The sequence below is a fragment of the Bactrocera neohumeralis genome, unplaced genomic scaffold (genome assembly GCF_024586455.1).
Source record: "Bactrocera neohumeralis isolate Rockhampton unplaced genomic scaffold, APGP_CSIRO_Bneo_wtdbg2-racon-allhic-juicebox.fasta_v2 cluster10, whole genome shotgun sequence".
Classification (NCBI taxonomy): Eukaryota; Metazoa; Arthropoda; class Insecta; order Diptera; family Tephritidae; genus Bactrocera; species Bactrocera neohumeralis.
Window position 1 is genome coordinate 25,396,601 of NW_026089623.1, and position 10,624 is coordinate 25,407,224.

Below are 10,624 nucleotides of genomic sequence, written 5' to 3' on the forward strand. Positions count from 1 at the left end.
AACTAGGACACAAAGCATTACACGCTTATCTCAAAATAATATTATTATGATATATTTCTGTCAATATTATTGTCAGTTTACTTGTATTAAGAATTATTTTTAACTTTTTAGTTTGAAGTACTCTAAACGTGTACGCATCATCTAAGACTAAGCGAGATAGATATGGGGTTATATACTTGTATGTACATATACATATAGAATATAAATGATCAGGATGACAAGAAAAGTTGAAATCCAGACAGTCACGTCTATTTGTCCGCCTGTCCTTGAGTAAAAATTGAGATATTTTGATGAAACTTGGTATGCGGGTTCCTTAGTACAAAAAAAAAAAACACGAGTTCATCGATGGGCGCCACGGACGGTCGAACCACTTCCACGCTCACAAACCGCCATTAACCAAAAACTTATAAAGTGCCATAACTGAGGACTAAATTAAGATATAAAACTCTAATTTGGTCGCGGGATCGCAGTAGCAAGGGGCACCTGGGGGCAAAATTTTTTGAAAAAATAGTGGTCGTGGACCAGCCATCTAATAAGTTTAATGCAGGGCTGCAAACCGGTTTTGAACCGAACCGGTTTTTGAACCGAACCGTCGTATTTTTTCCGTTAAAAGCTGTACCACGAACCGAACCATTTTTATTTTGAAAACACTGAACCGAACCGAAAACCACTAAAACCTAATGGTTCGGTTCGGTTCAAATAAAGAATTTTTCAGTCAATTTTTACTCTAAATATTTGTAAAAAGTGCAACTCTGCGCCTTGCATATTTCAAGCATTTTTATATTTATATGGCAATATTGTTGTAGTACTGACTTTTGTCATCTGTAAAATGCGCACATCACTTATTGCATTTACATACTCGCAACATTTACGTATTTGCTTTTCAATTTTAATATGGTTATTTATTCAAAATGAGCAAAAATAAAGTGCATGAAGAATTCATTTACAATGCAAAAGAAAATAAAAGTGTGTGCAAACATTGCAACATGCAAATGGCTGGAAAACATACGGAAAATTTATTAAGACATGTGAAAAGGAAGCATAGTGATGTTGTGGAACTGTTGCCGAAAAAGAAAAAGAGTGAACACGTTAATAACGACAACGGCATTTTAAAATACGTTGTAGCCAAGACGCCGAAGGCACAACTTTCTTTAACAAAGGAATAATTGTTGGAAGCTTGTTTGGAGCTGGTCACAAAGAATGGCAGACCACTGAAAATATTAGAAGACAGTGGTTTTCGCAAAATTATTGATCCGATTTGCAAGACAGTAAAAGAAGAAATTATCCAAAGAGCCTTTGCGCTGCGTTCTCAAATAACAAACAGATTAACTAATCGGTAAGTTACAGATTATAATGTTTTGTCAAATTAAATTTCTATGTTTATTCTAATTGCAGGTTACTTTCTATTAAAGTTGATTGCGTAAGTATGTAGATTAGATCGATCTATAATAGGTATCAACGCACAATATATTGAAAATGGAGAAATACAAATTGAAACTTTGGCAAAGGAAATATTTGTGAAACATACCGCACTGAATCTCTTCAATACAATCACGGATGTTCTTCAATCATTTCAAATAAATATAGAACGGGTTTATTCAATAACAATCGATAATGCCGCCAACATGGTTTGCGTTGGTAAATTATTTAATAATAACTCAAAAGTGCCAAGTGATGAAAATAGCAACGAAGTTGCTATCGAAGATTCAGATAGTAATAACGACATGTTCATGTAATAAATGAGTATAAAAATAATTTCAATTTATTTTAGATGATTTACTTGGAAATGAAGGTGAAGAGGATGAAAAAGATATTGACTGTGTAAACGATGACCAAGATATGATCGAAAATGTCGATCCAAATGAACAAATGTGTGAAGAACTCGAGAATGATTTTATGAAATCTTCCTCCGTTAGTTTAATTCGATGTGCCGCACACACTTTGAACCTGGCAGTATCTGATTTTTTAAAGGATATTAAGGATGTGCGAAGCAAGGCCAAGGTAGTAGTCAAAAAATTAAGAACACCTACATTGCTGAATTTGCTGCGAACAAAAAAATTACGTAAGCCTATGCTAGAATGCGTCACTCGGTGGGGATCTACTTACAATATGTTAAAGAGTTTATTGGAGGTTAAAGATTTTTGTTGCGAGAGCTCTAAAGATATTAAAGAGCTATATATGACCGATGATGATTGGCAGCAAATTGAAAGCGCATGCGACATTCTTTTTCCAGCTTATAATATTTCTCTCAAACTTCAAAACAAACAACTTGAATTAGGTGACATGTTTTTTGCATGGTATTCATGCAAGCTAAAAGTGGAGCAGAAGACTGGGTGGATGAGCAAGAATTTCGCTGCAGCATTGAAAAAGCGGGGTGAATTATTGTTAAATAATTCTTGCGTTTTAGCGGCTGTTTATTTAGACCCCAGATATCAGCTTTTGCTTGGCGATTCCGAAAAAGAATTGGCAAAAATATTTATATAGCAAGTTTTCACATTGAGGGAAAATATAATTTGCCAGAAAAATGTGGACCAATCTCCCCAATCGAAAATAAGTTCCGATGATGAATTTGATGCTGTGCTCGAGCAGTTATAGAGCCCATACACGAGCACACAAGTGCGTTCGATCGGTATGAATTCGTTTGCCCATACACGACACACATATCCATTTTGCGTTCGTTCTTCACAGAGTTAACATGTGCGCAGGCAAGCGGAACATTTCTTGGAATTTATTTCTAATGTAGCATTTTTATCTATTTCATTGTATTTCGTTAATAAGTTATTCCAACTTTTATTTTTCTTACACTATGTATATATGTATATGAGCGCTTAGGCAAAAAAAGCCAAAACTTTGAAGCGTGATTTCTCGGTTTTTCATTTTAACGATTATTCTTAATTGGCGGGCAGGATAGAAAAAAACTAAACGTCGTATGGAATTAGGGCATAGTTTATTATCATTGGCATAAAATTATCTTATATTTAAACTAAAAAAATATTAAGAAAAGTCAAGTTTTAACATATTTTTAAGCAGCATAAAGTAAAATTCTTTTGATCAAAAGCCACTATTTATTCAATTTTTAATAAAATTTTAAATTTTACACTTTTTTTAATTTTCTTAGTTTAACTAGAAGATAAATTAATAAAAAATATGAATCTCTTTGAATTTTTTGTTTCCGATAGAAATTGCGACCTGCATCCTGCCCGCCGTCCGAAAAATGTACATGCGAGATGCATCCGGTAATTGCTTCCCAAAGGCAGAATATCAAAGATTTCGTATGCAAAAAATTTGTGAAAGATGTTTAAATATAGAACTATAAAGCCTAGAAATATCGCTTGAATCAATTATTTCTTTCCCTCCCAAAAAAATCCTCAAAAAAATCGATTTTTTGAAGCCTTGAAAGCAGGCTCTCCCCTTAACACTTGCCATTGTCCGCGATCTTCACTGTTCGGCGACACGAGAGAAATGAGATTTTGTGCGCCGACAACGCCATACACGATAAACATGTTCGCGCACCGATCGTAAAAAATCAAACATTTTCGCGAACATGGATCGGTACGCGAACAAGCCCATACACGATAAACCGCAAGCGCACACATACCGATCGAACGCACTTGTGTGCTCGTGTATGGGCGCTTTTAGACAAGCGAGCATTGTCACCAGGCAAAAAAATCAAGGGCATTATAAATAGCTTTGCAAACATTAAACGCCTTTCTAAAACATCTAATGTGTTAAAATTTTGGGAAAATCATTCTGAAATTGAATTAAAGGCTATAGCCAATATTGTCCTTGCTGCTCCTGCAACACAGGTATCAGTGGAAAGAACTTAAATTTATATTATCCGACTTGAGAGCAAGTATTGATACAGATTTATTGGAAGACATTCTATTATTAAATTTAAACACATAAAAAACAATTACATATACTAAAAATATCTGATGTAAGCATTGAATTTTATTATATTTATATATTTTCTTATTATACATAAGTACCTACTATAAGACAACAAAAGAAAAATGTAAAAAGAGAATTAAAATATTACAAATAATTGATGCAAAAATTGAATTTCATTGCCTACTAAAGGACAACAATAAAAAAATTATATATAAAAAATTAATACTTCCAAATATATCATTGAACCAAATGAACCGAACCGAAACCGCGGATCAGGGAACCCAAGGAACCGGTTTCTGCACCGGTACACGTTCTTGAAAACTGGTCCGAACCACTGAACCGAACTGTTTCAATATTTGGCGTCCTTTGCAGCCCTGGTTTAATGTACATACATTATATCCTAAACCACTAAAGCTACAACAATCAAATTTGCTGAGTACAAATCCTTTAAGAATTTCTACCGACGTGAAAATGGATATCCCCATATAACGGTACTGTTAAAAACTACTAATGCGATAAATCAATAACTGAATACGCTAAAAACATTAAATTTTACTTCCGAGATAGTATAGAAGGCTTTATGTGAGCCGGTGTGAAAATTGGACGATGGGCGTGGCACTGCCTACTTTTTGGTGAAATCCCATATCTCGGGAGCAGACCAACCGATTTCGACAAAATTTATTACGTGGCATACCTCTTACATTCTGAAAATGTACGAAATCGGACCACAACCACGCCTACTTCCCATATAGCACAATTTTAAATTCCACTTGATTCGTTCAGTTTCAGGTACACTAATCAAGAAGCAATTAATATAACGGGATAAAACTTTGCACGAATAATGTTTGTAGTATGTGCCACCTTCTGACCAAAAATTGTTTACATGCAATAAAAACTGTTCAAGCCCCTAGGTGCCGAATATTTAGACCCCGGTACCTATAGTTGACTTTTGATCGAAAACGTCGGTCAATATGTGATTTCTTCTTCTTAATTGGCGTAGACACCGCTTACGCGATTATAGCCGAGTTAACAACAACGCGCCAGTCGTTTCTTCTTTTCGCTGCCAATTGGATATTCCAAGCGTCCAAGACTCTGCACCATATAGCAGGACGGGAATTAAGAGTGATTTATAGAGTTTGGTTTTCGTTCGTCAAGAGAGGACTTTACTTCTCAATTGCCTACTCAGTCCGAAGTAGCACCTGTTGGCAAGAGTTATCCTGCGTTGGATTTCCAGGCTAACATTGATGGTGGTGTTTACACTGGTTCCCAAATATACGAAACTATCTACGACTTCTAAATTATGACTGTCAACAGTGACGCTCCCTGCGGGGAGGAAGATAAGAATATTCCCGCGGTAAGGCATGCCTGTCGTAGGAGGTACTAAAATCCAAATGCACTATGTCCGACATTCACATGTCTGGTTTATTGAATGTCGGCATGGTCAGAGATGTCAGAAAAGTGCTATATTGAAATACTATCATATTCTTTGAATGGGTTTGCGATTATATAACAAACACAAAAATGAATGGGATAACAAAAAAATCATACAGTCGGGTTCTTAAGAATTCCTCGGAATTTTTGGGGGCTCGACTGGCAGTAGCTTAAGCGCAAGCTTGGGCTACAGGTCACACCAAAGACTAAAACATGGTACCACGGGGAGCAGCCGCCCCTGAAGTTCGCTTCAGTCTGCTCATTGGGTCTTGGCCCTTTGGGGAGATTCGTGGTGGCTGTGGTTTAAACCTAAATGCAGGAAGGGCAATTGTCCAATGTGGAGTCGCACTGCGGCCGGGTGCCGGACCCAGAGTACGGCAGAGGTTTTAGATGGGCCTCGAACCCGACCAAGGTGGCTAGGGTGTCTTCTTTGGTTTTCACCCGAACCGATTGGAACCAAAGTGTATGTGTGTGGGGCGGCACTCATACCTTGGTTTCTTCCAGAGTGTAGTGTTGTGCATGCACTTCCACTTTGGGGCGCTGATCAACGCATTAATTTGATCTATGTGCTACTAGCAATAGATAGCACCGTGGATTTGAGCATTCGCAGGCAGATACCCACGTAAAACACATTGACAGTTGTCAACAGTGACGTGAGTGCTAAGCAATTAATATACTTATATAACTATTATATAACTACTGATATCAATATCATCGGCATACGCCAGCAGCTGTACACTCTTATAGGAGATGGTATCTTCTCGGTTTAGTTCTGCAGGTCGAATTACTTTCTCCAGAAGTATGTTGAAGAAGACACACGGGCCACTCTCTTTCGGCCCTGTCTGAAACCTCGTTTGGTATCGAACGGCTCGGAGAGGTCCTTCCCGATCCTGACGGAGCTTTTGGTGTTGTGTTTCGCGGAGATACCAAATTCAGACATCGCGGAATAGAGGCAGCTCCTTTTCGTAGAGTAGGGGTAGAGTAGAAAATCGTTCGGCTGTCTATCACCGTCTATCACAACATGATCGATCTGGTTGGTGATTTTTCGATCAGCAGACAGCCAGGTAGCGTGATGAATCTAGTTATGATGGAATCTAGTACTACAGATAACCATATTTATAACCAATGTGTGATTTACATAACTAAAATTAAGGGAGATTCCTTCTCTTATTATGGTTTGTCTGTATGTCCAAAATGGGTTGAATCGGACCAATGCTTCCCTTAGTCCCCATATACTCAATACTTTGTATCGCATATATCGAGCAATATGTCAGTTATCCCAATGAAAATAAGATAGGTTTATGAGTGTATATTTGTACCTGAAATAGATAAATTTGACCTAGCCCCTATATAACTAATATCAAAATTTTCGAACATCCGAAAGTATTTTCGAACAAACCTTAAATTATTTCCCTAGCTTTGATTCTTGCAAGTTGCAAGAGTATAAAATGTTCGGTTGTACCCGAACTTAGCCCATCCTTACTTGTTATACCCTGAACAGGGTATATTAAGTTTGTCACGAAGTTTGTAACATCCAGAAGGAATCGTCGGAGACCCTATAAAGTATATATATAAATGATCAGTATGCCGAGCTGAGTCGATTTAGCCATGTCCGTCTGTCCGTCTGTCTGTCCGTCTGTCCGTCTGTCTGTATATATACGAACTAGTCTCTCAGTTTTTAAGATATCGTTTTGAAATTTTGCAAACGTCATTTTCTCTTCAAGAAGCTGCTCATTTGTCGGAACGGCCGATATCGGACCACTATAACATATAGCTGCCATACAAACTGAACGATCGGAATCAAATGCTTGTATGGACAACTTTCACATTTGACAAGATATATTCACGAAATTTGATTTATGTTATTTTCTAAGGCAAAAATATAATCTCCGAAAAAATTGTTCAGATCGGTTAACTATAGCATATAGCCGCCATACAAACTGAACGATCGCAATCAAGTTCTTGTATGGAAAACTTTCACATTTGACAAGATATATTCACGAAATTTGGTATATGTTATTTCCTAAGGCAACAATGTAATTTTCGAAGAAATTGTTCAGATCGGTTAACTATATCATATAGCTGCCATACAAACTGAACGATCGGAATCAAGTTCTTGTATGGAAAACTTTCACATTTGACAAGATATATTCACGAAATTTGGTATAGATTATTTTTTAAAGCTACAATGTAATTTCCGAAGAAAATGTTCAGATCAGTTGACTATAGCATATAGCTGCCATACAAACTGAACGGTCGGAATCAAGTTCTTGTATGGAAAACTTTCACATTTGACAAGATATATTCACGAAATTTGATATACATATGTTATTTTCTAAGGCAACAATGTAATCTCCAAAGTAATTGTTCAGATCGGTTAACTATAGCATATAGCTGACATACAAACTCAACGATCGGAATCAAGTTCTTGTATGGACAACTTTCACATTTGACAAGATATATTCACGAAATTTGGTGTATGTTATTTTTTAAGGCAACAATGTAATCTCTAAAAAACTTGTTTAGAACGGATTACTATAGCATATAGCTTCCTTACAAACTGAACACATAGTTACTAACAGAAATGTACCTGTGAAGGGTATTTAGCTTCGGTGCAACCGAAGTTAACGTTTTTTCTTGTTAATATTTGATTTTATCCATTTTCGCAGCATATAAAGAAGTACCAAAAAAAGTTCTTCCCAACAAGTTTGTCTCAGTTAGTTTCAGCGGTTTGGTGGATATACATACTTGTATATATACATTGAGTCATTTGAGGGGCGGTCAAAAAGTCCGTTGTTGCCGGCATCCTCTGTACCAAACGACACTTCGGTATTTTAATTCAGTCTTTAGTTATGCCACTTTATAGGTTTTCCTTTAATGTAATTTTGTGGGCGTCGCAGTGGAGACAATATCAAGGTTTATAAAAAAGAGCTTCGTTTCATGTTATCTATTATATAATACTGGTCTACAACATTTTTGCGCACGGCTTAAAGATACCTTATTTTTGTTGTATTTATACTTCAAAATAAGAATTAGAATAAAAAATAGTTCTGAATTTGCTATAAAAAATTTAACAATTTAACTCAATCAAAATACTAAACAATTTTACATATAAATAATTTATTAAAAGATATTTGGGATCCATTCTTACAATAAAAATTTTGAATTATACCTCATATGTTTAAAAATGAACAGTTTTATTTTTCATGTCATGGACTACTAAGGATCTCATTAATTTTGAAATATACTGGCCTTGGGAACGTATCTCAAATTCCATTATATATTGATGATTCGCTCTTCCGAATATGTAAGCTCCCATATTATTTTAAATTTATTTAAATAAATTAGAAACATTCTACATCATTTTTATGTCTGATCAGGTAATTTCAGCCTAATGGTTTCCGAAGGAACCATGCATTGCTGCCTTTTTTAGTATGTGGTATTAGATTGGTAGCAGATCATGGTTTCTTTCTTTTTTCTTTTTTTTTTGCCCTTGAGTATCGCTAAAATTGTTTAAAAAGCAAATAATTCTGATTTTACTTGTGTAATAAGAGTTGTACTGAATTTAATTTTCTGAAACTATTTAACTAACTAAGTATCACAATAATTTATTGTGCACTTACGGTCATGAATATATAAATCTATTAAATTAATATATAATCTATTAAATTTTATAAATATCACCAAACATCACGCAAAACATTAAAATTTTATGTTTAAATAAAAACGGTAAACGATATAAAAGATTTGTTACGGAAAGAAGGTTCTTTAAATTTCCAATATTTTTAGAGAACTTCAAACATATGTATGTATTTTTATACTCTCGCAACAATGTTGCTAAGGAGAGTATTATAGTTTTGTTCACATAACGGTTGTTTGTAAGTCCTAAAACTAAAAGAGTCAGATATAGGGTTATATATAACAAAGTGATCAGGGTGACGAGTAGAGTCGAAATCTGGATGTCTGTCTGTCCGTCCGTCCGTCTGTCCGTCCGTCCGTGCAAGCTGTAACTTGAGTAAAAATTGAGATATCATGATGAAACTTGGTACACGTATTCCTTAACGCCATAAGAAGGTTAAGTTCGAAGATGGGCAAAATCGGCCCACTGCCACGCCCACAAAATGGCGGAAACCGAAAACGTATAAAATGTCATAACTAAGCCATAAATAAAGATATTAAAGTGAAATTTGGCACAAAGGATCGCATTAGGGAGGGGCATATTTGGTCGCAATTTTTTTGGAAAAGTGGGCGTGGCCCCGCCCCTACTAAGTTTTTTGTACATATCTCGAAAACTACTACAGCTATGTCAACCAAACTCTACAGAGTCGTTTTCTTCAGGCATTTCCATATACGGTTCAAAAATGGAAGAAATCGGATAATAACCACGCCCACCTCCCATACAAAGGTTAGATTGAAAATCACTAAAAGTGCGTTAACCGACTAACAAAAAACGTCAGAAACACTAAATTTTACGGAAGAAATGGCAGAAGGAAGCTGCACCCAGGCTTTTTTTTAAAAATTGAAAATGGGCGTGGCGTCGCCCACTTATGGACCAAAAACCATATCTCGGGAAGTACTCGATCGATTTCAATGAAATTCGGTATATAATATTTTGTTAACACCCTGATGACATGAACGAAATATGGGTGAAATCGGTTAACAACCACGCCTTCTTCCAATATAACGCTATTTTGAATTCCATCTGATGCCTTCTCTGTATAATACATATATACATTAGGAACCAATGATGATAGCGGAATAAAACTTTACAAAAATACGGTATTTGAAAAATATGTAAATGACGTATAATGAAATCTCGATTATCACTTTATCATGCGAGAGTATAAAATGTTCGGTGACACCCGAACTTAGCCCTTCCTTACTTGTTATTTTTATACTCTCGCAACAATGTTGCTAAGGAGAGTATTATAGTTTTGTTCACATAACGGTTGTTTGAAAGTCCTAAAACTAAAAGAGTCAGATATAGGATTATATATACCAAAGTGATCAGGGTGACGAGTAGAGTCGAAATCCGGATGTCTGTCTGTCCGTCCGTCCGTCTGTCCGTCCGTCCGTCCGTGCAAGCTGTAACTTGAGTAAAAATTGAGATATCATGATGAAACTTGGTACACGTATTCCTTGGCTCCATAAGAAGGTTAAGTTCGAAGATGGGCAAAATCGGCCCACTGCCACGCCCACAAAATGGCGGAAACCGAAAACCTATTAAGTGTCATAACTAAGCCATAAATAAATATATTAAAGGGAAATTTGGCACAAAGGATCGCATTAGGGAGGGGCATAT

The 10,624-nt window shown here is 36.1% G+C and overlaps 1 protein-coding gene across 2 annotated transcripts; it reads left to right on the forward strand.

Annotated features, from left to right (window-relative positions):
* Nucleotides 1–529: 529 nt before the first annotated feature.
* On the forward strand, nt 530–4,114 carry LOC126765380 (uncharacterized). Of its 2 annotated transcripts, XR_007668337.1 has the most exons (3): nt 530–1,336; nt 1,396–1,713; nt 1,772–4,114. XR_007668337.1 is itself a non-coding variant. In XM_050483108.1 (2 exons), the coding sequence occupies exons 1-2, from the start codon at nt 1,626–1,628 to the stop codon at nt 2,482–2,484; spliced, it is 801 nt and encodes a 266-aa protein (XP_050339065.1). In that variant the 5' UTR covers nt 1,427–1,625; the 3' UTR covers nt 2,485–4,114. The 2 variants fall into 2 exon arrangements, 1 of the variants encoding a protein (XP_050339065.1); XM_050483108.1 differs by lacking the exon at nt 530–1,336 and having other exon boundaries at nt 1,427–1,713.
* Nucleotides 4,115–10,624: the final 6,510 nt, after the last annotated feature.